The sequence below is a fragment of the Fistularia commersonii genome, chromosome 20 (assembly GCF_037954325.1).
Source record: "Fistularia commersonii isolate RoL2024-O1a breed Wild chromosome 20, RoL_Fcom_v1.0, whole genome shotgun sequence".
Classification (NCBI taxonomy): domain Eukaryota; kingdom Metazoa; phylum Chordata; class Actinopteri; order Syngnathiformes; family Fistulariidae; genus Fistularia; species Fistularia commersonii.
In genome coordinates this window covers 11,057,516-11,084,909 of record NC_141303.1, presented here as the reverse complement: position 1 = coordinate 11,084,909, position 27,394 = coordinate 11,057,516, and the positions used below count along the sequence as shown (strand labels likewise).

General features: G+C 39.5%; 3 protein-coding genes across 6 annotated transcripts; 1 reads left to right on the top strand and 2 right to left on the bottom strand.

The window, feature by feature from the left end:
* Positions 1–253: 253 nt before the first annotated feature.
* drc5 (dynein regulatory complex subunit 5) lies at positions 254–6,216 on the bottom strand. The gene is made up of 4 exons (XM_086167606.1): positions 2,570–6,216; positions 1,943–2,493; positions 941–1,390; positions 254–424 (listed from the first exon to the last, which is right to left on the bottom strand). Exons 1-4 carry the CDS (start codon positions 2,694–2,696, stop codon positions 254–256), a joined length of 1,299 nt encoding a protein of 432 aa, XP_086023732.1. The 5' UTR covers positions 2,697–6,216.
* A 1,768-nt stretch (positions 6,217–7,984) lies between these two features.
* Positions 7,985–18,058, bottom strand: rnf8 (ring finger protein 8, E3 ubiquitin protein ligase). 4 transcript variants are annotated; one of them, XM_086167008.1, is made up of 9 exons: positions 17,510–18,058; positions 17,160–17,288; positions 14,745–15,175; positions 13,650–13,857; positions 12,915–12,977; positions 12,674–12,763; positions 12,470–12,577; positions 12,144–12,348; positions 7,985–9,197 (listed from the first exon to the last, which is right to left on the bottom strand). In XM_086167008.1, the coding sequence occupies exons 1-9, from the start codon at positions 17,630–17,632 to the stop codon at positions 9,022–9,024; spliced, it is 1,533 nt and encodes a 510-aa protein (XP_086023134.1). In that variant the 5' UTR covers positions 17,633–18,058; the 3' UTR covers positions 7,985–9,021. The 4 variants fall into 4 exon arrangements, with proteins under 4 accessions (XP_086023134.1, XP_086023135.1, XP_086023136.1 ...); XM_086167009.1 differs by having other exon boundaries at positions 12,137–12,348; positions 17,510–17,943; XM_086167010.1 differs by having other exon boundaries at positions 17,451–17,559.
* Positions 18,059–18,443: 385 nt separating this feature from the next.
* Positions 18,444–26,580, top strand: aida (axin interactor, dorsalization associated). Its single transcript, XM_086166780.1, has 10 exons — positions 18,444–18,754; positions 19,391–19,457; positions 19,574–19,627; positions 20,544–20,598; positions 20,685–20,748; positions 21,251–21,351; positions 22,223–22,345; positions 22,663–22,785; positions 23,394–23,511; positions 23,620–26,580. Exons 1-10 carry the CDS (start codon positions 18,648–18,650, stop codon positions 23,717–23,719), a joined length of 912 nt encoding a protein of 303 aa, XP_086022906.1. The 5' UTR covers positions 18,444–18,647; the 3' UTR covers positions 23,720–26,580.
* Positions 26,581–27,394: the final 814 nt, after the last annotated feature.

The following is a 27,394-nucleotide window of genomic DNA, read 5'->3' as shown; positions in this document are numbered from 1 at the left end:
TGATCATCAACTGCAGAACATTATCCAATTACTTGGCTTTTTGGAAAACTGGAAGAGAAAAACTTGAAAAATATATTCCTGCCTCATAAATGAGAGAGGGATTTCTGAGAGATAAACAGAATAAAGTATTGCAAAGCAAATATGAAACAATTTTCAATTCAGTAGAGATATGGATAAGTCGTCGAACAAAGGCTTTAAATCCAGCCTGTACATTTCTCTTACTTATTTGAAGGGTCCAATGGTAAGACAAATCCTATTTTGTCCATGTTTCTTGAGCTTGTTTGTCTTGTTGTAAACTCTGATTGGTCCAAACCACCTCATTGATGAAAGAAGCGCTGCTCTCATCAACCTCTGTCAGGCGGATATCACATTCTATAACCAAGGTATTTTGAGACATGGCCTCCGCTAGAGCTTTCCCTCCATCCTGCAAACACACACATATACACAATTATAGACACTTGCTCTTCTTATTGTGTGTTACTGATATTTAATTTTTTAGTCTGAAACACGGTATTGTTATTTTTGTGAAAAAAAAGCACAGGTCAAAAGTAATGATAGAACCACATGTATTTTCTTCAACATAGGTGAACTTTGATCTTAGGCACAGCATTCAGAGAGTATACAAGAAAGAAAAAAAATACCACTCATGGTTGGATAACACTCAGCTTCTGGTTTCTTACTATATCCATGAATAATTAAAACACTTTCTCCCCTAAGTCTATTCTGCTAAAAGTCACTGTACTGTGACTAAACCAAGGCAAATTCTAGGTTTAAAAAAAGTTCAGCTTCAAAGTGCTACCCCTGATGAGCTCTAGTACAAACCACCCATGTGATACAGCTGACAGTAGGGCCATCATTGGCTTAAGCTGAAAGCCCACTAGCCAACAAGCGGTGAAGATCTGAGAGGAGAAACAACTTCTGGCGCGGTGCTTCCACTCACCACGCCCAACTTGTTGCACGAGAGATTTAGGCTCCTCAGGGTTTTGCTCTGAACCAGCACTTTCGACAGAAGGATGGCTGTGGCCGCAGTCACCTTGTTGGCTCCGAGGTGGAGGTGACGAAGGGCTTTATTGGTCAGCAAGGCCTTGCATATAGCCTCACCGCCCTCATCTTTCACATTGTTAAGACGCAGGCTGAGGGACTGAAGGGTGGAATTCTTGGACAAGGAGAGAGCAATCGCTTCGGCTCCCTCGTCTCCAATATTATTGTCACACATGTTGAGGATCTCCAGTTTTGTCCGGGTGAGCAGTTTGCCGATGGCTCTGGCTCCTCTGTCTCCGATCTGGTTGTGGGAAAAATCGAGCTCCTTCAGGGAGGAGTGGTCAAACAGGTACTGCACCAGGAGCCGGCACTTTTTATCCCCAACATGGCTTCCTTGTATCTTCAGTATCTGATTTTCAGGATCAAGAAAATTATTTTGTCACTAGATGTCAAGATGTCAAACCTGATTAATCTTTAAATCCAGGTTAAATTGACTGTCAACAAAAATGAACCACTGATTTTATAATGAAGCAGCAGATAACTATCGCACTGACTCGCTTTTTTGTTATCTCTTTATATTGCTGATTTTAAATATATTAATTTGTGGGTCGGCGGTTGGACAAATCACAAAGGCAGCAAGCAGAGAAGATGAGATACGTGTGGTCACCTTAGGCTATATACATATGATTGGCAAAAAAATATTCAAGGAAATTTCAATTTATTTGATTCTGCATTGACTGTCTCATGCTATTTTGTTGCACTTAGAAACTCTTATATCAAACAGTGAATTATTTAGATTGTGGATTTAGGTTGAACAAAATGGAAAAAAAAGAAAAGGAAAAAAATGTGGGCAGCAAAGTGCCACTGCTTTTAAAACTCCAGGAACCCAATAGCTGTCATGATGGACAAAAAATAGGCTTCGTAAAGGAATTCTAAACCAGTGAAAGAGACTTATTATCACCTTCAAGGTCCAACGGGATTGAAGGGCCTTTGCGAGGGACTCGCAGTCTCGATCGGACATCTCAAACATCTTCCACTCAAAGTTCATCCCGCATTCTTTCACCTGGTAAACCACGTTGAGTTCCTCCAGGTTGATCATTTTATCCAGTAGTATGCTGAAGTCAAAGTGGTCCAAGGGCGGACCATCGCTTTCAAAATCCAGCTCCTCCTCCTCCTTGCGGGGCTCTTTGACAGGTGGCAGGAGCTGAGAGATTACAAGTCTCTTGACGTAACTCTTACAAAGAGGGACCATTGCCAATACCGTCTTCGGGTCTGTTGAGCCCGGGATATAAAGCTCAATCATGTTTTCCAGGTGCCTCTCAAAGAACATTCGCTTCCAGCTGTGGCCATAATGAAAGACGTCACAAATGTCCCAGCGCTGCTCGCAACAGCGTTTCCAGTAGACGCCATCGGTGATCAGGTTGGCTGTCACCCGCAGTGGCAGAGAGGGAGACAGTCTCTCCATCACATAGTCTTTTTGGCTGGACGTTAGTTCCTCAAAGATGGGGGTTTCTGTAACATGGTTATGATTGGTTCAAGGCAAGATGTCGTGTGTGAGAGTGTTTAAAGATTCTGGTGAAAAACCTACCTTCAAAGTTCCTGATAACATTTTGCAGACAGAGGTTCGATAGAGTAGGCACTATGGCCAAAGACCAACATGGATCTTCAGCAATGATCCTCCTCATCCTCCTCAAGTCCTCTGGTGACTTGGACATGGTTGCTGACGGGTTTCAGACAATTCCTGTGGCTTTATCTTTGTCTAGAAGAGACTTGAACATTTTGAGGGTGACATTTAGAATGGTATTTCTGATGGATCATGCCTTAGTCTGGAACTAACAATCTCACACTTTCTGCTCACTATACAGAAAGTCTAAATGTAAAATTTGAATTTGGATGCTTTGAAAAAAAGCATGAATTCCATGTATCGAATTTGTGACTTTTTTAAGCTTGAATACAAAACTCCCTGTGTGATGTCACAACTTCCCTTTGCAGCCTATTATCATAGTATTGTCTCTATCTGTCTGTGGGGGTTCTTAGTCATCCAGGTCAGGGTGACTGCTTGTCGAAATCTTCTTGTCTTGGCAACTGGACTTGAGTTTCACCCCTCATCCGAGAGATTTCTTTAGTTCTAATAATCTATGGGGATTTTCCGAATATAACTCCTAGGGTTTAGCACAGGTCTAGCTTATGGTGGCTTGTTGTGTAAATGGGAGAGTTGATCTGCAGAAACCAGATGTAAGGTTGGTATCGTACAACAGGATGGATGGGAGTGTGAACAGGTTAAGCTAAAAAAAAGGAGTGAAACATGTTGGATCACATAAACTGAGGCTCATGTGGACGTTACCGGGGGGCTGGTTCTGGTGGTGGGTCTCTCCTGGTTGCTTGGAGGGTGTTGATGGGTCTGGTTTGTGTTTCCAAATCCGTCTTGGTATTGATCCCAGTGCGACGTTAAATGTTTGTGAAAGGTTGTGTCTGAAGCCCCCTCCTTGGTTCCGAGATGTTTTTTCTGTTTCAACAAAGATGGCTGCTTTGACCCCTGGAGTCAATAGCAAGAATCCTCTCTATCTTTCTCTTAGATTTGTAGAGATCTTATCACAGCTTGCGTCCTATGTTACATCACAAGTTTGATAACACACTGGATTCAATGCCTTCCATCTTGTGTGACGTCACATCACACCCCTCACCTTATAGTGTGGGTTCAACCCCGTCTGGCCTCTGAGGACAAAAAATAAAATATAAACAACTAACCCCTCCTGCTGAGCAGAGCTGGGGTATCAATAAACGACGATGATATTGCTAAATCGATGAATCGTAAAACTTAGTTAATTTACGCGACTCGTTCGATGTTGCTGTAGGTAAGATCTTACAAGCGGCGGCGTATGTGGGCGGTCACACGTCTCCATAGCAACAGAACGCTTCACTATCCAATCCCCGTTGGCTCGAGAGAGCCGCATTTCCGCCTTTTTATGTTTTCTTTTCAGTTAAAATGTCTTCGAAAGTGAAAGTTCTTTTCATCCTCTAATCTGACCTTAATATTCCTAAAACTCTGGCAAAGAACATCTTTGCACTGACGGCGTTGCTTGAGCACCAGTTAAAATATTGATATATTCTATAAATACTTAATATTGTTCGTAAACACTTGTACTGGAGAGGAAAACGACTATTTCCGAGGGTCATTCAATGCAGCATAAGGCTTCTGCAACAACTTCAGTCAACTTAAAGGGAAGCAGGGACATAATGCTTTACACAATATATCAATTATATACCAACCTCTCAGGGAAGAATCTGACATGACAATGAGGTTAAAGTAACTGTAATGCCAGAAATATATACAGGATCACATTTATTCATTTACTTAGCACATTACTAGTTTTCTACTGTGCTGGTGCAATGTTGTGTTCCTCTTCCTGTTCATGCTGAGAAGAACATTTGGATTTACAAAGCTAACAGATGGACCTCGGATATGGATCATGGGCCTTTTTTGGACGAGATTGTGTTGGACTGATTCCACCTTGCTACAAAAAACAATACAAATCAGGTGCACAGAGCAGTTACTGCTTGGCTGCTAAGTAAAACTAGAGGTGAAATTGGTCACATTTCTCACACAGACCTGATCAGAAGTAACACGCAGTCTGCTTTTGATACAGATGCACAAAAATTCTTAACATAAGTCTACAGCTCGAACACTTCTCTTCTCTTACAGCAAAGTAATGCATTCAGTCACATTGTCATCATCATTTCCGATCCAATGTCTTTGACTTTATTTGAATAGGTGATTATATGTAGAAGGTTTGCTTTTTGTTCCCCAAGTCACATGACGAAGCAGTAACATTCAGATTTTGCTGCATGACCCACAAGCATCCAGGATACTAAAGGTCTGCAGCCCACTATCTTTCACATTTTTGCTTATAACTGAGCTGAAATACAGGAACTGCACAATTCTTATTTGTACCCATTTTGCTCCAGATGTTTCCTCTATTCTCCTCCCTTTAAATCTACAAATACTTATCGGTTGTTTTTCATGATGATTCATGGTGTCCTTTCAATAGAGCATTTTGATGTTTCAATGTTGTAATGTGTTATTTACTATTATGAACTTGTCTAACGGCCTTAAATAATTTGAATTAATCGTGAATTAGTAATGCTTTGTTTTCTTTCGCATATGCATACTTAAGGCCACTATTTGTTTTTATGGTTGTGTTTATATGGACAAAGGTAAAGGTGATGTATTTGTCGCACTAATCATACAGACAAATCTAGTCTCTGCACTCAAGTCACCTCCAAGGAACAAAGGATGACTTCTGGCTCCGCCTGGGACAAGGACATTGAAAAAAGACATAATGTCTGTGCTTTTAAATCCCGCCCTGCTGTTCAAGTATGAAGCACTTTGCAATAATAGTTTGTGTGTATGCTACCTATGGTCAATAAGCATTGTTGTCATTCTTATTTAGTTGCACAGAATATCTGTGGATGAGATACACCATCTTTGAATTTCACCTCCCTTGAATGATGAGCATCACCTTGCAGGTTCGAGGTTGCAATATTTTTCATCTAAAACATCCACTATTGAAAATTGGGGACCTTCTGTTTTCTCAATGACTATAATGCTCCTGGCATTGCTATTTATAAAGAAAGGCAAACAATTAAAAAAAGCTAAAAAATGTGATGTTTCTTTTTTATCCCTAAACAATACAAATCACTTATGATAACTGAAGAATTTTATATCCGTGAACCAATGGAGTTCCTCTTTTGGTGAACCATGTGAGAGTTTCACATATGCACACGTGGAAGGATGCAGGTAGCACACAATGCAGCCATGTGGAAAACAAGAGATGGTTTTTACTGACATCACAAGGTTTCTCCAGGAGCTGCACAGAGGCTTGGACGAAGGAACGAGGCTCTAACTGTAGCCCAGAGGCAGTCCATCACTGTCATGCCTGTGTAATACTGCCTGACAGACACACGCTTCCCTCGTACTCCTGCTTTAATGGACTGGCCTGGCGTGACATCAGCCATCCTCAGCGCAGAAAGGCGGGGTCTCTCTGGAAGCTGCTGCTCCAGTGGCTGAATCACAGACTTGACTTTTCCTGCATCTGCACCAAACAACTCCTGTACAGGTTCAGCTGACAGCCTGTTGTTGTTTTTGTGTGATTCAGTTGTCAAACATCATTTTAGACTGCATGACAAGAAGTCAACTGATTTTCTCTCACAAGAGGATGTAATAAAATGATCGTGACCCTTTTTGCTTGCTTCTTTCCCTGAATGAGTGATGAACCATAAATACATGAAAAAGAAAAACTAGAATTGCAACTTTGGAAACCGGTTAAAATTCTTTTTTGCCGTAGGGAGCAGAAGCCATTACTTCCTGATACTGTACCTGGCTTTTAAATTGTACAAAGCAAAAATCCCCATGGCTATTTTCACCGGTACATTTCCTTGAACTATACTCCAGAGGAGAAAAAAAGTCAAACAACTAAAATTGAAAAAGGAACAGAAAAAGTGTGACAAATACAATACCCACAGTAAAGGGCACTGCTGAAATGATGTGAAGGTTATATTACTACCATTACAAGCTTGTTTCCTTAATGGAAATACCTTAATAAAAATGTAAAATTGGTGGTATTATAAAAGCTCCTCTATGTTTTATCAGTTTTATACAGGATTATATCACTTACATTTTATCTTCTGCAGCCTCATTATAAACAGTACCAAACCAATACCTGGAGTGTTTGCAATATACTTGCTCCTCATGGGTCTGCCTCACAATTGGGCTCCCTTAATGTTAAATTAAAGACAAATATTTGTTCAAGTTAGTCAAGCACTCCCAGAACCACCACGGGCTGGGCCCCGTTCACACTCCCTTAAGCACGCACTAGTTTGACAGGACTGTCATTGGGAGAGAGTGAATGGAACCCACTTTGCTTGATGACACAGCTTTACAGTCAATAAACCCTTTCCTGTACCTGGCTTGTTAGTGCCAAATCCTTGAAGACTTGGGTAAATATCTGGACAAGTCATATTTTGTTAAAGTGCCTACACTGTCTTTGCAGACTGCAAAGAGAAGCGTGACTTGCTTTAAACTGATGTGTAATAAGATGCTACTTAATTCCGTAATCTCTAAGTGCTGCTTTCAATGTCCCAGGTGGCTCTCTAGATCTTCCTCTCGAGTAGTATGGCCTGAGGTCAATTTTGAATCCCACCCAAATGAAGGAAAAGAAGCATCCAAATGCTTCTCACATTAACATCGTAATTTCTGCAAACAGCACTTGGTGGATTTTTGTTGTTTTGTTTTGGAAAATGTTTTGCCGCTCATTCAAGAGACTTTTTCAGTCCAGTCTGTGTCCAAACGGATAATAACCTTAGGTGATTTAAGTTTCCTAGTGTGCCAGGCATACACTGACTTGTACCCCACAGTATGCAGTTGTGGCTGTAGTTGTGAAGTATAAACACAAATCAAAATTTTTAAATGAAAAACATTGAAAAAAAATCAAAAATAAAAAGCTATTAGACCCACGGTAATTGAAAAGATGCTGAAGTCTGAATAAGTCACCGAGTTAGGCCACATGTCAGGAATCACTTGTTTCCCATCACTATATTTCAGTGAAAAACACAGATCTTCCTCCTAACAATTTTGCTTTTTGTTTAGCTTGAGGGAATTACATCAATGCACCTCTGGTGTCACTTCTATACAACTGAGGTTAATCAACTATTTGTGTGCTGATCTTTAGCTAAACAATAGTTTTTTATATCACTGTAATTAACTAGTCCATTTTAGATGGATTTTCTGCGAGTTCTTTTCATTGCCTTTTGTAAATCAGATATGACAGCCATTTCGGACATCCGATTTAAATGCGCCCCTGTTAATCTGCTTATAAAAACACAGCCAGTAGTGAACTGATACCCGATTGGCAAATCCGAGCTTCATAAGTGCATTTCATACCATGCATAATGTAGTGTGGCCTTTCACTAAATAAATGGTTCACAAAGACTTGAGAAAATAAACTAGCTTAAACAATCTACACATTTATTGTACTGGTGTTCAATGGTTGGAGTCTTTGACTTGGACAATCATTCTATTGTCCTCTTCTGCATCCAGAAATAAATGTATGCAACATTTTATTAACTTCAGTTCCAAATCAAACAAAATCGTAGTAATTCTGCGGTGGAGCCGCCAGCATTATTTACTTTCCAAGGAAGCTGCAAGACCTCCAGGCTGTTTTGTGACAGGGTCACAAGTCACAAGTTTGGGTGTGAATGAAGTGCCAGAGATGGAATAGAAGTATATTGAGTGATGACAAGTGGTGTCATGCACCACCTCCGCAGAGGAGTGATGTGATGCTAATGTTGGTCACATGACAGCCAGGGTGTCCTGCAGCTTCCCTGGCAAGTGTCTGACTAAAGCATTTTGGATCAGAGGTAAATTGTCTTCAAGGCTCAAGAACTTGTTTACATTGAGGATGTATGGCAACAAACTAGGCAAAAACAAGAACACAGAAGTAAAAAAAACCCTAGTCAGTCGCCAAGGTTGACTTTAACGCTTGGCCACAGTGACAGAGCAAGGTTGTTTATTTGGACATGGAAATGAACACCTTGAAGATCCATGAAAAAGACATCTAAGGCTTATAAAGCCCTCTAGTGGAAAATGAAGTACCAGAAAGCTTGAAATGGTAACAAAAACAAATTGCTGACCTTATCAGTGTAAATCACATTGAAACAGTATCAAAAACCTTAGCTGAAAGTTAACAGAACAAATTCACATTTGCCAAACAATTCTTTTTAACTTCTCATCAGTTCCCCAACAGTTCCCTTTGCATGAACTGCAGCTAATTTCCCTCAATGTACACAACTAGCATCTGCTTCACAGGATAAAGGCAGGAGGTGCCTATGAAATTGCATTTGATGAACCTTTATTATTACTGTTTTTGTTTGAAATTATAAAAAACACTTGTCGTTTATCAAATAGAAACAAATGCAAACTTTAGCTGAATTTATTTATTGAACAAGATGAAAAAAATCCACAGAGCCCACAGGAGAGAAGAGCTAATCTTCCAGATCACTGTCAGACAGAGGCATGAAGCTTGAATTTGAACTCCAGTCCAAGTCAAGGCTGCTGCCTGAATCAATGGAGACCACAGAGATGTGTCTCCTGTCTGTAGATGACATGCTGCTCCTACTGCTTTCATCTCCCTGTATCACCATCACCTCTGCAGATTTAGCTGGTGGCGTCAAAACAAACAAATAAAAATGTCACATTATTCTCACTTTTACCACTTCCAAATCTCTCACTCAACATCGTTCCGTTACTGAATGGAACAGGACCAAAACTTTGGCGTATGATTTTTCTTCCTATATCCAAACATTGACCACAACTGGTAAAACTTTAGTTTTGATGATAACATTTTTTGCTGACTTAGTAAATGTATTTAATAATTCTGCTCTAGTTTGTTCCGTTGTATTTAGCCTGGTGCAGGGGATTAGTGGATGTGGTGGAGGAAGTCAAACACCCTAACTGCATGTCTCCTCCACCACGTGGCAGATGCACAGAACAAGGCAAGCAGGAAACAGAAGATTTACTGAGGCAACCTCTGATCAGGGAGAAACCAGAAGTTTTTCAGTCTGGCGGATAAATACCTCAAGTACTACTAAGTCTACTTCAAATTCATAAAAACATGACCTATTCATTTAAAAAAAACAAAACAATAAAATACTCAAGAAATTGCTCAAAAATAAAGACACTGCCAAGAAACTACCAAACGCTGATTATTTTAAGCAAAATATTAGTAAAAACAGACAAAATGATAATATTTTAAAAATGTAAATTATGAAATGATGGAATTATGCTGTACAAAAGAGGTTTCAGCTGCATCCTGATACTTTTCTCCAAAATGGAATCAAGTCATTCTTTATTATTGGTAAATTATTTGTGCTGAGTATTGAACATAGTTTTCTGTATCTCATCAGATATGTTCATTTATCATGAAAAAATGGCCTTCTGACTATCAGGAAATTGTCCCTGAATGAGGGAGAGAGAGTGTTAATATACATATAATATATCAACAGATAAAAAAAAAACTGTTGTGTGTTGAAAAAGTAAACTTTTAATCACTGAAATATAAAAGTAGGAACTCCCTTAATTCTAATGGTTGCAGATTCACTCATTAATATAATGTACATCTGGGCATTGGCAACACTGATCATCTCATATTGCATTTAATTATTCTATTTGACATCTTCCTATTAGCGCAATATTAAAAAGTGAGTAAAAGTACCTACTGAGGCTCTCCATTTACGTCATACCAAAGTATTTACTGCACATTTTTTACTGTATAAAATGTCAGAGCCTTTTGGAAAGACCGAGGATTTTCTAAAATAGCTGTGGGATTGTGCAGCAGCGGGGTGGTGCATGTTTGAATAACTCATGAAAGAGTGTTTCAGCCACTGCGACAATGTTGTTGAACAATGTTTTGGGCTGCAGAGGAAACTGTTCTATCTGGTACTGGCAGCACAATAAATACTTGTAAATGTCACTGCAGGTCTCATGATTCCTGACTAGAGATTACAAGATTAATATCTGTGAGGAAAACAACACAGGCATGAAACAAGCTTTTAAAAAAATAGGCTGTGAATAGAATTGTTTGATCACGATCATAATAGTCAACTTTAACGTCATTAATTGCACAGCCAGAGGGATTATCTGGACAATCTTTGGGACCTTAAATTGGAACAGTGCCAAGGGGGATGTCTTCATTTCAAGATGAAGGGATATAGTAGTGGAATAACTTCACCACAATGTTAATGTAGACTAAACTGTTTTGTTTGAATTTTTACTTTTTCTATTGATTTTTTGGAAGATTCTGCATGATAATTTCTTGTGGATTTTCAGAATTATCCTGTCTTAAATTAGTGAGAAAAATTGATATAACTTTTGAGATTAAGAAAAGATTAAGGGTGGTTATTTTCATTTAATTTTGTAGCTTGCAGCTATATCGTTGGCTTTTGATTTCTTTCATGTTTAATTTATTTTTTCTGAACTCAACAAGTTCAACTCATATCTAAAAATAAATATCACCACCATATCTATGATTTGTGGCTTCTGAGTCTAACTCTTCATGCTCATTCCAAAAAGCCTTCAACAGGGTTGAAATACAACTGTACTGCCATCTTGTGTTTACAATCTGCACTGCAACACATTAAATCATTCACAGGATCAGGACGAGCGGCAGGGTTGACTTAATACAGCAGTTATCTCACATAAGCTATGTCACACCAGCCAGAATTTCACGTGCAGTTGCTGTTGACTGGTAGATATTGATTGAAACGGTTGTTGCGGTGAAATCCTGATGCATATTTTGAGGGTTGGAGTCAGCAGAACTGGACTAGGATGGAAATTCTGACAAGAGAAAGCTCAATTGAGCAATTATTAGTAACTAAAGTATTTATTTGTCAAATGTTCTACCTACAGTGACAATGTGTGTATCGTCACAAAGAGCGCCAAACTATAAAGTGCTGAAACTTACCTTTACATACCAATACGTTCCCCTAAATTTTCTGAAGTCAAGAGGGATTTCAAAACAATATTTCTTCACATTTTGAGCACTTATGAATTACACCTCAATGTCAAAAGAAAACCTTATGTGACCTAATTTTTCCCACATATGCCTTTAAATTATTTCCACAGCCTGAATACGGATTTAACAGACAAGTTCTCTGTGAAGATGTTAACACACATCCATGGATGCTTGGCTGCGAGGTGCAAGGACAACCATTGCACACCTGAAATGAAATGCGCTCTCATTCTCACAGAGAAAAAAAACTGTTGTCGGATGATCATATTCATCAAGAACAAGTCACGGGAGATGAGTTTTAAAATTGACCATGTGTGCCCTGTTAATGACTGCAAAACAATGACTGCTTTGGCATTTCCAAAGTTACTACGGTGAGGAGATAAGGTGGTCCAAGAGGCATGTGCAGCTGCGCTAAATTAAAAGTCAGTTGGTATGTATCAAGGAAAGGTGTGCAAGAACAAGCGTATTCACACATTTGAGAATTTCTGGGTGTACGTACTTCCCAAACTTTAGGTGAATGGCATCTTTCAGTACGAAAGCTGTGCAATCCTTCCTACATGAGGCCGTCGGTGATTCAGCTGATAACGCACCTCTCACCTCTCCTCTCAGTTATGAGTGTCTGGCGTCTTGCCTTCATGTCCAGGCTCAGGTCTTCCACCATGCGGTTGATGCAGTTATCCAGTGCCAGGCAGCGGGTCTTGGACTGGATGGTCTGTCGGCAGATAGGACACTCTTCTTTCTTTTTGCACCACTGATTGATGCAGTAATGGCAGAAGCTGTGAGCACAGCTCAGGATGACTGCCTGTTGATGACAAAAGAAAACCGCAGGATGCACTTTGGTATTCATTGTACATTCCCTGTGCTGCCAGTCAAAAGACATACTGTATTAGAATATAAAGGACCAGACACCCTGCTCGTCTTACCTCGATGAAGAGCTCAGAGCAGATGATGCACTGAAGCTCATTTTCTAAAACTTCAGTTACTTGTGTGACTACTTCCTCTTTCTGGGCCCTTGCCCTCTCTTTCTCCTCCTGAAAAGAAAAAAAAGCAAATAGTAATGATCTATCAATACCAAGCCCAAGTATTCAAAAATTGAAGCTTAAATAGACATGAATATAGCATTATACCTTTGTGACTTCAAGCTCTTTGTTTTTGGCCAAAATAATTTCTTCAAAGCCTTGTCGAGAAAGGGTGAGTTCATCTATTACCTTCTTCTGCTGCAGATGTGAAATAAGATGATCTCATTTTATTCCTTGTGATTTGGTAGAAAGATTTTGAAATGTCATCTTTTAGAAAAAGGTTTTGATTTGTAGCTCCTTTTAATATTTCCATTAAAATCATTATTAAACATCCAGTTATTTAGTTTACCTCCTGTAATGCCTCCTCCAGCTGTCTTTTTAAAAGCTCCTCTTGCTGCTGAGTTTTTTGAGTCTTAAAATTCACAAGAAGACAGAAGTTGCAAGATTAAAGGTAAACATCAGTCATTAGGGAGGTGAAAACAGATGTAGTGATACCGTTCACACGGTTTAGATTCTAAACCGTGTGAACGGTATCACTTACTATCTCAGTTAACCTCAGACTATCTAAACATTAGATAGATCCATGACTGAAAACAACCATGGGTTTAGCTGGTCAAACAAGTACATTTGTCACACAATATGCAATAACAGCTTGATTGAGTGAGACCAGACACAGACCATCTCCCCTGGTCCAAGTTACTACATTGTCAGGTTTCTGTATTCTATCTATATTTTTATGTGTTCTCTTTAATTTCTCTCACACAAGTCTGAGTACTTTACATTGATTAGTGCTGACAGTTACTATGTGCCGAACAAGAGAAAGGCTGTTTTCACTTTGCCAAAGAAAATTTGGTTTTAAATTGGTGATATACTTCAACAATGACTGGTGTAGGCCTGTACAATTGAGCAGAAAAAAAAAAAAAAAAAATCAAGACATTCAAAATCAGTGCATAGTGTCTCGGGTATCAATATCAATCAATGGAAAAAGATAATCATTGTAGGATGATTCCCTACAATAGTTTTCTAAATTACTTGTCCTGTGCAAAGTCCTATGTGTGAAAGAAGCCAATAAGAAGCCTCTCACCTCCAGCTGCCTCTTTGTATCACTGAAAGACTTTTCTAATGTTTCCATTCTGTGCATCTTAGCTCGAAGGGTCTCCAGCTGGGCCTCCAGCTCCTTCACTTGCTCCTCGCGGACCGGATCGGCCTGTTGCGGCTCAGCCTCCAGTGAGGCGACCTGCTTCTGTGTGTTGTCCACCTGCTCCTTCAGCAGCAAAATGTTCTGGCTGTACCTACAGGAATAGTTGTGAAAAGACATAATTTACACAAAGAAAATCTTACCCTGAATTTGGTCTTTTAACCTGAAAAAACAGAGATACAGCAACTCTCTACCTTTCAGAATTTTAATTGTGGCAATAACATATATCTTAAATGCCTGTTAAAAAAGGCCAGCCTGTTATCAATGAAACATGAGGTGTCGTTGTCAGATGGCCTACAGAAAACATATCAATATTGTATCAGAAAAATGCCAGACTTTAAGACTATTTTGACAAACTGTTTTACTGTAAATACCCAGTCACAGGTCAATCGAACAATTCATTCCGAAGCTGTAAAAATGTTGTTATCATACCACATGTAACGTTATCAATATTTTATAATAACTAAGAATTAACAAAAATGCCATGACTGCATTGGTACTTAAGACACCTTACTCAAAATCAACAACCATAATTGCAATCTGAAAAGCTACCTACAATTTAGCAATCACCCCAAAATTACCTATCAGAAACAAATTTAAAAAAGAATTAAGATGGCTCTTTAAAATCAACATGAAATGCCCCAATGTTTGAGACCTATTTAAGTTATTAAAATGTATACCATAAAATGCAAAGACAATTTGGAACACTTTTAATTCATAAACTACTTTACAGGTCAGATCAGTGCTGCTGGTTAGTCTCCTGCTTTCAGAGCCTTTAGAGTATTAATCAAAAGCAGATTTATAACCCTTATTACTATGAATTTATTTGCATTGTGAATCTGTCCGATGATTTTACAGTGCTGGACACAGTGATAACTGTTGAAAAATGGACACCTGAATAAAGCAATATTTTTTTTCCTCCATACCACTTGGCATGAATAGAAACTTTGAGACTTGGCTCTGTGATTAGTGGTAACATACATCTTCAAGTTGTCCAGGTCACTGGGAATGCTGGAATCAGTGGAGGGCTGGTCTATTTCCTGGGCTTGTCTATTGGGACCAGTTTCTGTGTGACTGAGCTTCTGCTGTTGCTTCACTTGAGACAGAGGGCAGGGCTGCGCGGAGGACTTGTCTGCAGAGCTGCGGTAGAGCTTTGGCTTTGACGTCGATGGCTCTACTTCATCCTCGTTAAATTTTCTCTTGGACTTCTTGTGCACATATTTAGCAACCTCTTCGTGTCCCTTTGCTAGATTGTATTTAATGTCCCTGAGCGCTCGCTGTACAAGTATATAATCATACTCCACTTTGGCTCCTAGTAGAGGGACTCCAAGTTGTATGGAGTCACCAAGCTTCAGCTGGTGGGGTTCTTCAGTAGGTATGCGGTTTCCATTGATCCAAACTCCATTGAGACTCTGGGAAAGAAAAGTAACTTTCTTATCAAAAAAAAACAAAAAACAAAAGACGATTTATACATGAGAATCTAGTCCCCATAAAATTGTTTTTTTTTTTAGAATGTGAATGATTATTGGGGAAACTCATAGAGCAAGTTCCTGAAAAGTACCCGTAGCTATATATCTGGATTAACCTTGATAATGGTTTGCTGTACACCATGCCACATGTGTCCTGTGGGCCAAAGTGAGCAAGGTCATGTTCCAATAATAAATATATATGCAACATATTTTTGTGGGCAACAGGTTAGGGGAGATTTTACTAGATTTGGCATCTGTACAGTTGATTTGCTGCCATTTTCAAGCCCTATCACCTTTTGTGTCCATTGCTTTCACATGGATGTCACTGGTTCAGTGTTCCTTCAACAACTACAATATGTAGTGAATCGCTTAGCGCAGTCTCCATAGCTAATATGGTAAATAAGGGGATAGCCACAAAGAAATGAGTAGGGTTTTGTTCTTGGATAAGGATTAATGGAAGTTTGTATCCAAGGAGTGGCAAACCACTGGCTCAGGTTTTATTTTCCCTCCATTTTCATTGCTGTTAAAAGTTTTCTTTCAAGTCCTGGTGTTACTGTTGTTCTTATTGTATCTTGTTAGTGGGATCAGTCTGAAACTTTCATTCCTTAGTTGGGTGGGGGGAAACATTATATTAGGCTCTGATGTATAAAGATGATGAAAAGATAATGATGATTTCATACTTTTAAAGATGCCTATTGAGCCCAGTTTTCCCCTTCTTGCTTTTATTCTTGCCACTCTCACACTGTAATGGTACAAAAAAATGGAAGCTGTGATGTCACAAGGGGAGCATCCTATGTCGGAAACTGAGCTGTGGAGATATTTGTGAAATAGGGATACTGTGATGTAACATGGGTAAAGATTTTGGGGGCCTTTCTATGATCCAAAAAAAGAGAGATGAAAACACACTTTGCCACTTACTGGTCACAGAGGTCAGAGTAACCTCAGTGGACCAAATACACTAACCTCAGTGGACCAAATACACATACATAAAAATGAAATAGGTGACTTAAAAATGCTTGTCTTTTATTTTGCAAAGCATGTAGACTAGAATCATCACTTTGAGGCAATTATATGAACAATTTTCTGAAATGAGAAAAAAAATTGGTTAATACAAGAAACTGGTTACACAGTGAATTGTAAAATAAATGACCCACTGATTATGATGACTGCAGTGCTTCAGATATTGTAATGATAGAATGAAAAATGGAACAGATTTAATTTTCACTCATGACACCAATGAAAAGGTTAGTCATACGGTATGTTTCAATACGTTAGCATTTGTGTTGATGACACCATTAAAATTCATCTTAAAGTCTTAAGAGCTTAACAAAAACCTTTATAAAATCTGTACAAACATTAAATTAATGCTTCGACATTGTGCTGTGCCAGCTGCAAACACTAAACCATGTATCATTGAGCACGATGGTTGCTCATCCAGAGAAGTACAAGTGAATTGTAATAAACTGCATCAACTAGCTGATTCTGACAACAATGAATGATAAATATTGTTAGGTATAACAATACTTGGTCTTATACTTTGTCTCTACAGCCAAATTGCGTCTGAGATATGGCAATAACAACTGCAATAGCATTTTAGAGACTGGCATCCACAGAGGTGCATTAACTACTCTCTGCCCTAATCCCCGAGATAGTCTTTCCGCAAACAGGCCAATGAGATCAAAAGTTGGACCCGAATATTTCTGAAGATGACATTTGTGCAATAAACATGTACATAGAAAAGGAGAGAAAAGTCTTGAACAGAGGCTTTTAATGTAAGATACGACAGCCAAAAAGCACATAATGCTCATTTGTGCAAGACTTGGGCATCGACGTTTTTCAGGCTTTTAAACTGATTAGCATTTAAACATTTGTCAACTGCAAGATTAATTTGGGCTATCTAATTAGCCCAATTTAAATCCCACCCTACCTTCTTGTCTGTCACTGTCCAATAACCATCTTCCCTTTGCTTGAACGAACAGTGCAACCTGGAGATCATCAGAGGACAGTTTGGAGAGAGTAACTGGTAGGTCACATCCACGCCGCGTCCCACGGAGACCTGCGCAAAGAAATAAAACACAACAATCGCCAGTTAGCTAGCAAGCGGAATGGTGTTCGGTTAGCGCCGAGCTACTCTGGCGCAAAAAGAGAATGTACATGTAATAAGTGACAAAATATAAGTGAGAAAACTGAATATATTCCGAGCACCAGATATACTAACCTTTTATTTTAATCGTAAATATAATTTTTTACGAGCTAGCTAACATTAGCATACGTCACCTCGGTGTTTTCTGGCAAGCAGAGCCAGTCTGAATTTTTCCCGACTCTCATCAAACACAAAACTTCAGAATCTTCAGATTCGTCGTCCTCCGCCACGGGGGAGCCCTCCACGACGGTATCCATCCTATTTCATTATGCCGTGGCTAAACCACACAATTCCATCGATACAGATCGCCTTTCTCATACATTTACTAAGGATGTAAGTTAATGCTGCTGCGGCGTTTGAAGTTTGCAAAGTTGGAGGTTGACGACACGAAAAGCCGGAAGTTATCTGAGGCCGGTTTCTCATTTCAAAATTAAAGTATGAATGACTCTGAGGTGGGAGATGGAGATACTGCTCACTTGAGTTATAACAAATGATGAGCACATGTTCTTGATTTTCAAGTAAAATTGAGAATATTATGGTAATGTCCGGTTATGTTTTAAATCATTTCTTCTATTAAGTTAAAATGACAATTTGCATTTCCATTTCCAAGTGCGTTCTTATATTTTCTGTAGCGTCTTCCATTTCGAGGTGTTTGTCGTCCACAAGCTTTTAAGGGATTTCCAAGTGATTTTAGGCAAATTCTCCCACATTCAGGTGGTGACTTGCTGATTCCCCCCCGCCCTCATTTCCAGGGTTTCTCCTTTCTTTTTCCGTTTCCTTGGATGATGCTTTGACAAGGGATTGCATTGACTCCCAATGTACCAGAGTATTTCGCTTGATCACTTTTCCTTTTCCAACGACCTGTGACGCTCGATGGTTTTATCAAAAGAATCAGACAAAACTATATGTGACGAAAAGGCATCGCATTTGATGAAAAATCCCAATTTGAACGCCTCTCCGACGCCTCGCCTTTGTTTGAATGAGCGCGGACACGGCGCCGACACCGCGCGTCCGTCCACTCGGGCAACCCCTTGCCGCAAATCACGCACACCCCGAGCTCAGGCGGGACTTCCTTTCTTTTTGCGGATGGGATTTTCGGGTGAGCAGGCAGAAAGGGTTTGGTCTGGTCGGGGTGTCACCGGTGTGCGAGTGAGCGCGTCCCCGGACCGCAGGCGACCCGGTTGAAGAGACGCCGCTGCTTGAAGCCCCGTAAATGAACCACCTCGTCGGCTATGCTGCCCTGAGAACGCCGCCGGTACCCGCCCTGCCAACATGTCCGATGTCAACAAGACCCTCCAGAAATGGCACGCCAGTTTCAGAAAAGGCACCGACTTTGACTCATGGGGGCAGCTGGTTGAGGCGATCGACGAGTACCAGATGTAAGTTGCATTCAACATGTGATCGCAGCTGCTCTTTCTCTTCCTCTCTGCATCCATCGCTCCCGGGGTCTTGTACGGAGGGCGCGGGGATGGGGGCCGGAGGGTGGAGGGGGTGGTATGGAGGACTCTGCAAGAAGTTCCACATAGCTGTCAGGCAAGCTCACACAGCAGTGAATAACCAGCACGGAGCCACGACGTGACGTCATGTGGCAGTGGCTGCAGAGGGATCGGCGTGGGTCGAGTCCCCCGGCGCCGGCCAGCTGGACCGGGAGCCGCTGCGAGGCTGCGGCGGCTGACGTTATTCGTCAGGCAGCGCAGGAGCGGGCCGATATTCCTCAGGAGTGTTGAGAAATATCAGCCACACCCTCTCATTGTTATGGGTGGGTTCCTCCTGTGCGCAGAGGAAACGCGTCCCATTTTTTTCAAAAAAACAAAAAAAAAAGACCAGGCTCTTGCGAAAAACAAACGTCCATTTGTGATCTACTTGGCAAACTATGTTGTATTCCCTATTACAAGAAATTGCATCCAATGAGACAAGATTTAGATGGAAGTGTTTTGTCTTGAGCCACAAGGGGGCGCAAAAGCGCGCAGCGGACGGAACATTGGACGAGCCTCTAACTGTCCTTCTATGTTCAGTCTTGCGCGGCAGCTGCAGAAAGAAGTCCAGTCAACAAACTCGACAGAGTTCACAGAGGAACAGAAGGTAACTTTTCATAACTTTCATTACTTCATTTCACTACTTTTCTCTTTTTTTTATTTTTTTTAAATAAGAACAGTTTTCACAAACAAACAAGTGCATTTTTTTCTTTTCATCCACAGAAGATTCTAGGCAAGATTGCAACATGCCTGGAGATGAGAAGTGCCAGTTTGCAGGTTCGTTTTCAGCTGAGCTTGCACCTTTTTAAAACGATTTCAGATTTTTTTTTTTTTTTTTTTTTTTTTTTTTTTTTTAAATGCCCAAAACACATGATAATCCTCTTCAGTCTCTACATTGGGATGTGAAATAATGAAAGTGTCTCTTTGGTGTAGAGTTGTCTAATTTCCCTGCATTCAAAGCAATTTCAATAATTTTTACTATTAATTGCACCTTTAGGGTTTTATGGCACTTTTTGTAGGCCATTTAATTGGTGTTTTCGGGTAATACTTGCTTTTTTTTTTTAAAAGGCATTATGTTGTTTTTGGCAATTTCTTGCACATTTTGGTCAGTTTGTTTCTCAGTGTTTAAACAGGATTGAAAATAATTTATTGGGGTGTAGCAAGAAATAGATTTGATCTGTAAAAATACAATGATTAAAAAAAAACTGTCAAAAACAGCCAATCAGTTATGTCTGGATGTAAATACCTAAATCACAGAACATATGTTTTAAATTTAAAACCAAACACAATATTATATTGCTGTTGGATGTTTGACATAGCTCAATATTGCCCTGCTTGCTAGTCACCTCAAAAACATTTGGACATTTTTCTCGTGATGTTTAAGGTTTAGTTTGTTGATATGAAGCCAAGCTCTCACTGTGTGCCATCAAAGTTCAATAATTTATTAAATTACATTATTTCTTGTATTTATTTTTGCACTGTCCATTTATATTCCGCATTTCATCTAAAAACATTTTCAGGAGTACTGTACAGCCTTATGAATTCTATTTCTGGGTATGTATTTAGTTATACATCAAAACTACGCCACGAATGTGAGATCAACGCATCTGTGACATCAGTGTAAAAATGCACAGTATATGTTTTATTTTAGTGTGTAAAAGTGTGATGGCTTTGTTTGTCTTTTCTTATTTAGTGCACTCAGTCAAAAGAGAAGTTCAAGTTGGAAGATCTGAAGAAACTGGAAAGCAGTAAGACAGTCCACTGCTCCTCCTCCTCCTCCTCCTCCTTGCTAGGGGATGTCATCCGTTCACATCTTTCTTCTTTTTGTTAATAGTTATTAAAAACATCCTGACGTATAACAAAGAATTTCCCTTCGACGTCCAGCCAGTGCCCTTAAGGTAGATATTCATAGCTCTCTAACCTTTACCACTGAGTTTTGCTTTCATTTTGCCGTCAATTTTCCCTCTAGAGTTTCACCTGGACCTGATCTGAGCTTTATCTCATGCGTGAGAGGCCTGTGATTAGACTGCTTCTTCTTGTTTCAAAATTTCTGACGCACATAAGATCGTCCCTAGTCCTGGAAAACCTGTCAAAACTGCTGCCTAATTTTCCAGGTAATTGGCAATGATGAACAGCCAAGAAAATGACAGCGTAGGGGAGCAGAATCAGTATGTTATTTTTTTAAATTCACTTGACTCGTCACTCTGACTTATCTGTTCAGGGTCTTGGGGCTTTTGAATTATTTAAATTTTAAATCAGAAAAATAAGATGGTGAATACAGGTGTTCTGCAGCCATGGGTGAAAATCTCAATTGTTTTAGTTAAAATTCGCTAAACCCACCCATTCAAAATGTGTTGATTTCCCAACTGCCTCATACTTATCTCTGTTTTTCTTTTTCAGGAAAATCCTAGTTCCGGGTGAAGAGGAGAACCTGGAGCTGGAGGAGGAAGATGCTACAGCCATTGCAGGATCAACAGAGGCTTTCCCCCCTCGTGCCCCTGGTATCCCACCTCTTCTGTTGTCTGCTGTCCTTCAATAACAGTGTCTGTCTGGGATGTTTGACTGTGCGTGTCTTAATGTCTGGTTCTGCGGGCCGGTTTGACACTGTTTTTCCTTCTCTTGGTGCCGCGCATGGCTTCATGGCTCACTCCTGCCTGCCTGCTTCATTTGCAGCTTCACAAGGTACGATGCAGCCAACGTAAAGCCTCAGATTTTGCTTTTCCTTTTACCCTGTTGTTTAATGCATGACAGCCACCTTCTATTGTTAACCTCGACTGGAGAAGAAACACAGGCATGACCTTCTGTTTTTTCAATTGGCATTCAAAACTTTGCTGGAACAAGCATTTAGGAACTACAATCCTAGCGTATCGGTGCTCTGGAAGCAATAGAGTTGATGTCCATTATGTTTTTAGATACCAATTTATGTTGTCATTTCCCAAATCAATATTGTCATAAAAAACAAGGTTCGGTCATGATGACATACAAAGTTGAATCTGAAGTCCCTCCTGTCTCCACAGAGCATTCAAATCTCTCCTCTATTCGGTCCGATTTTCAGTTTTGCCTGCTGCTCATGTCTTTCATCTCATTCAAAGTAACCATGGGCCATTCTTTATCTGTAAAGTAGAAAGATCCAGAAATAGGTGTGCTAGAGATAAAAATGCAGTCTGATAAGCGAGATGGTTCATTGCGAACAGTGAAACCATCATTGGATACCATCCAATCAAAAGCCAAACAGTGACCTTGAGAGACAGATCTTTCTGTTCACACAGAACATCTGATCAGATCAGATGTTTTCTTCTCCCCTCACTGTCTCAAAAATGTCTTCACACTTTTGCAGCTAAAAACTATTTCTATGATCTTTGTCCTCCACAGGTACCTTGTTGCCACGGTTACCATCGGAGCCTGGAATGACACTACTGACGATAAAAATAGAGAAAATCGGGTTGAAAGATGCAGGACAGTGTATCGACCCTTACATGACTATAAGTGTCAAAGGTGCTGACCTTCATTCTGGATACCTGAGTTTTGTTTTTAATGAATTTACACTTACATTATAGTTTCAGGTAATCATAGTTATTTTACATAATCTTGTACTGACTGTTGGGGGTAATTTTTTTCTTTACTTCCACATGATATCTCGGTGATATTTTGGAAATAGTTTGATCATTTATTCAAAGTAGTCTAAGGACAAATGCTCATAGGCAGATAGTATTCTGTGTGTTTCCCAGCACTAAACCCAGTTTGTCATGGCTCCTTGAAATGCCCCCTTCATAGTGAACCGTTTAGCACGCTGTGCCTTTCCGTTCACGCAGATTTGAACGGCGTTGATTTGAATCCAGTGCAGGACACCCCTGTGGCCACAAGGAAAGAAGACACCTACATCCACTTCAGCATCGATGTAGAGATTCAAAGGCACGTGGAGAAATTACCCAAAGGTAGGGAGTTCAGAGACTTTCTCAACCCTCAACCACATAATTGGATAAGTTGGTGACTGTGGCTCAGCGGGCCGATTGGGCATCCCTCCAATTGGAAGGTCGATGACCCCCCACACTTAACCTCATGTTACTCCCTATTGCCTTGTTAGCACCTGGCACGGCCATATCCTTGTGTGCGTGTGTGCGTGTGTGCGTGTGTGCGTGTGTGCGTGTGTGTGTGTGTGTGTGTGTGTGTGTGTGTGTGTGTGTGTGTGTGTGTGTGTGTGTGTGTGTGTGTGTGTGTGTGTGTGTGTGTGTGTGTGTGTGTGTGTGTGTGTGTGTGTGTGTGTGAATGAGCAATCGCAATCTATGTAAAGCATTTTGAAAGTACTTTATAAGTTGTGACCATTTACCAAAAGTTAAAATAAATCGCATGTCAGATAATCTTTATTGCTTCATGGCTGCTAAATGCTTATTACAACGAAAAGTGAAAAACAATCCAAAATGTTTAATAACTTAAAGAAATAAAAATGAAATCTGAGTGATTTGGGTGATCATTTCATTACCATGTGACGAATTAACAGTCTCCTTTTTTCTCCATCTCATATCTGTGATGTCAACTCTTAAAGGGGCAGCTATATTCTTTGAATTCAAGCACTACAAACCCAAGAAGAGGTTTACTAGCACAAAATGCTTTGGCTTCATGGAAATGGACGAGATCAAACCAGGACCCATTGTAATTGAACTGTAAGTGCTCTCACCCACACATACACGCCCGCTCTTGCATCTTGCATGCTCTTCTTCCGGTCATGTCGGTTGTCCTTAACCCTGTGGTGGGCTTGATTTGAATTTCAGGTACAAGAAGCCCACAGACTTCAAGAGGAAGAAACTACAGCTTCTCACAAAGAAACCCCTTTATCTCCATCTCCATCAAACTTTGTACAAGGACAGTTAAGTCCCAGCTGAACCTTTGCCCTCCTATTCTCTTTCTCACATCCGCATCCAGCAATACTAAATCAAAGCTGTAGATATTCTGAAGCACACCCCCTTGTTTTGCAGGAAACTCTATAAAAAGAACCTTAAACAAGCAGCGTCTTAAACATTTAGCATCACATTTGTTCAGGGAAATGTTGAAAGCGTCACAGCACCAAGCCAACGGGTTGAATGGCCCGTTTCAGGTGCTGCAGTGTGACTGAGATCTTGACTCTTAAGTGTTTTTGCTGCTGGACTTCGGCCGATGGACTTGGAGACTGAATTAAGCAAAACATTAATGACAGCGAACGGGGACTGTCAGAGGCTTCACATTCTTTGTGGAAGCAGAAGGAGTTCACAGACTGAACGATTAAATTAGCATCTATTGTTAAACTGAAGGTAAATATAAATATAGGCTAAAGGGGTCCATATATAATTTCAAGTAAAATAGTAAAGGGATGCTCCCATCATTCATGGGAGGGTTTGCGTGTCGCAGTTCACAGAGGAATCGCACTCCTATTGCACGTCAGCCTCAAAGGCAGTGCAAACTTCTTTTTTTTTTTTTTTTGATTCATGTCAAACTGATCTACTCCAAAAGTAATGGATTATACCTCAAAATGTGCGACAACAGTCCAGTACATTTGGTAAAAATTAACCCACTAGGTTTTGCATAAATATACTCACAAACACATCTTCATCGCAGAGGTGAGATAGAAAAACGTAAAGTCACGATTTATGCATCCTCTGTTTTTTCTTAAATTGAGGTCTAAATTTTTTTCCAACCTAATTCAAAACCTCTGAATTACAATTCCTTTGTCCTCTGTCTTCTTTCTCGATCTGCGATTCTGCTGTCAAAATCTGATCTATTTGAAAAACAAACAAAAAAGCAAACCAAAAAAAATAAATAAATAAACTTGTTTATGGCATTGCCAGTCATGGAAAATAAAAGAGAGTGAAAATCTTCTGTCATCTGAAATTCTATTCAACTTTTTCCTATCTCACCAAATCAGAATTTCTTTTTCCATCTGAAACAGATACATTTTTCATCCAATGTGTTAACATTTGAAGACTAAGAGCATTATGAACAGCATAATGAAAAAAACTGCCACTTTTCATTTTAGAGACTTGTCATATTTTCTCACTTATACGGTCAAAGCAAACTTATTTTGTATCTGATTAATCAATGGAATAATTGTCAGATATTTAATTACTTAAAATAATCAATGGGCATTAAGCTGTAACAAACACTGATTGATCAGCACATATTTTTAGATCAGTGTTGGGTCACAGTTCCTGTAATTCCAGACAGATCCCGGTAGAGCCAGATCCCCTTAAAATTTACAACTACTAGAATGGCACATCAGACATTTGTGTAAAATTTTCATTATTCAGGAAGACCGTTCATTGTCAGTTACAAACGAAACATGAAGCAGTATTAATGTGTCACACACATAGATTCTAAATTCAGATGGCTTGTTGACAGCAATTAATACATGACCTAGTAATTCTGAGTCCTTGATTTCATGTCCCAGATGTGTGTGTGTGTGTGTGTGTGTGTGTGTGTAGAACTAACCAAGTCAAGTTTATTTATTTCAACACCATTCACTGATAAAGGATCACAAAGTGCTTCACATTAAGGAATTAATACATTTCAAAGGAATACAGAAAAATAGCAAAATCAATCAAGTTTGCTCTGAGTAATATCTTAGCAGCAAACAACTAATTTCGGTGACACCGAATTAAATAGATTTGTGGAGGTACATAAGAACCTTGATCAAAAAGTTCTGCCAAAAGCTTTCAGCTGCCTCATAATGCCTGGACTGGAGCGGATGAGCAGGGAGTTTGGAAAGGCATCCTAAGCTCAAAGCCTTCCTAAAGCATGGAAAGTACCTCTGGTTTGAATTTAGAATAGTGAAACAGGCCATCTCTACCTTAGTTATAACAGTCTGTAATTCACCAATATTTCATAAATGAAAGTAGCATGATCATGCAAGCTGGCTAAGGGATCGGTCATAAATGATGCCTACATTTCAGAAGTAATTTTGTGCACAGGCATTGACTAATATTGAATTTTTCGATTACATTTTTAGAGGACATTGTAAAAGTTTTCTGTCATATTCAAATGAAGTAGGTGGCCAGTATCAGCCACCCAAATCGTGATTTCATACTTTCAATTCAGAAGGGCAATTAGTTAATAATCTCAGTTTGAAAAATAAAATACAACTAAATGTCATCAGCAAGAAAAGGGATAAGAGAGGCCTGTAAAGGCTGCAAGAGACCAGCATGGTAACCAGAACAGAACCCTGTGGGACATTGAAGGACCTATGCACTGTTTGAGAAAAAACAAAAAATGGTGTGTCTGATAGACTGGATGTAAATAAAGATGTTGAACTGCACAGGAAGTGACACTGATGCGATGTTTGCATGCTGTCTGTGCTCTATCCAGTCTCTCGTCAATACCCAATGTTAAAAATATTTTCCTTACATTTCAATTCCTCATTTCAATTCCATTGTCTTTTTTTAATTATATGTGACTAAAACTTTCACAGGACATTGCTGAATGCCCTTTTTTTTCTTAATTGATTATTTCTTTTTGTGGTGGGTTTCCAAATCTTCTACATTACAAAAACCTCTTTATTATAATACTTTAAGATTTTATTTTTGTAATTTCACAATATTCAGGTTTATAAATGAGCAGTAAGAAACACTAACGGATGAATTTACATTTATTGTTTGTTTGTGGAGCACTAATGCGCTGAGAACTTGAGTGTTTTGCACCCGGTGGGGGGAATTGTATTTGAGAATTTACAGCGCTTTTCATTTCTAATAAATGATCAATGAAGATATTGGGTGGAAGACTTGATCTAAGGTTTCACTTTTTGAATACACTGTATTCCTTGCAGATGTAGTTAATTTGACTTATTATATTTACTTGAATAGACAAAAACACCTGGAGCGGACCACTTATTGTAGGGTTTTTTATTTTGTTATTCTGATTATGTGTACTCTTTTCTTCTAAAACATTTTTCCCAAGCCAGCTATCACTTGGTGTTAGAATTTTGTAATGGCCCTATCACAATGGTTCTGAGCTGCCTACACCTTGAGATGCAAAACACTGACCTTGAAGAGAATGAAGTAAATTTTCTCAAGTTTTGTCATTACCTATTTTTTCCTCTCACCACTGAAGTCAGAATTGTACGCTGCCAAGTAGTAAACAGTATACAGTAGTTTACAGTGTACCCCTGCATCAACTTTCAACGAAATTACATCGCAGTTATGCAGTTTATACAGGTTGTTTCCAACAGGAAAAGAAAACATTGGTTTTGTTGTAAATATTTGATCAGTTGATCTGGCTAAAGCTTTTCAAATGGTGAGTTCTTAGATGCCATTTGTAGCCATTTTCCTCCATGTGTATACACAAATTTGTTTTATATAATGGATTAAAGACCCCCTGGTGCTTTAGCATGCCTTTATTGTAGGTCTGGATCTCGCAGCTCTTTGTCCCAAAACACCAGAACTACAAGAAACAAGACATGGGGACAAAGGATTGGATGGTTTTGTCTGTGGAGGTGTGTATGAATAAAGGAACCCTTTCAGACGCCCGAGAAATTTATTTATAGTAAATTAGTCCTTGGAGAGAAAAGTGATTTTTGACCTT

What these genes read in the sequence shown, in the direction of transcription:
- aida (XM_086166780.1), top strand. Translation starts at nt 18,648, where the DNA reads ATGTCCGATGTCAACAAGACCCTCCAGAAATGGCACGCCAGTTTCAGA. An exon ending in TGAGAAGTGCCAGTTTGCAG is followed by an intron (nt 19,628 to 20,543) that starts GTTCGTTTTCAG and finishes TTTCTTATTTAG; the next exon opens with TGCACTCAGTCAAAAGAGAA. An exon ending in CATGACTATAAGTGTCAAAG is followed by an intron (nt 22,346 to 22,662) that starts GTGCTGACCTTC and finishes CCGTTCACGCAG; the next exon opens with ATTTGAACGGCGTTGATTTG.
- rnf8 (XM_086167008.1), bottom strand. Translation starts at nt 17,632, where the DNA reads ATGGATACCGTCGTGGAGGGCTCCCCCGTGGCGGAGGACGACGAATCT. An exon ending in GGACAGTGACAGACAAGAAG is followed by an intron (nt 15,176 to 17,159) that starts GTAGGGTGGGAT and finishes TTTCTTTCCCAG; the next exon opens with AGTCTCAATGGAGTTTGGAT. An exon ending in GCTCTGAGCTCTTCATCGAG is followed by an intron (nt 12,349 to 12,469) that starts GTAAGACGAGCA and finishes TGTCATCAACAG; the next exon opens with GCAGTCATCCTGAGCTGTGC.
- drc5 (XM_086167606.1), bottom strand. Translation starts at nt 2,696, where the DNA reads ATGTCCAAGTCACCAGAGGACTTGAGGAGGATGAGGAGGATCATTGCT. An exon ending in TGTTATCAGGAACTTTGAAG is followed by an intron (nt 2,494 to 2,569) that starts GTAGGTTTTTCA and finishes ACCATGTTACAG; the next exon opens with AAACCCCCATCTTTGAGGAA. An exon ending in CGTGCAACAAGTTGGGCGTG is followed by an intron (nt 425 to 940) that starts GTGAGTGGAAGC and finishes GTGTGTTTGCAG; the next exon opens with GATGGAGGGAAAGCTCTAGC.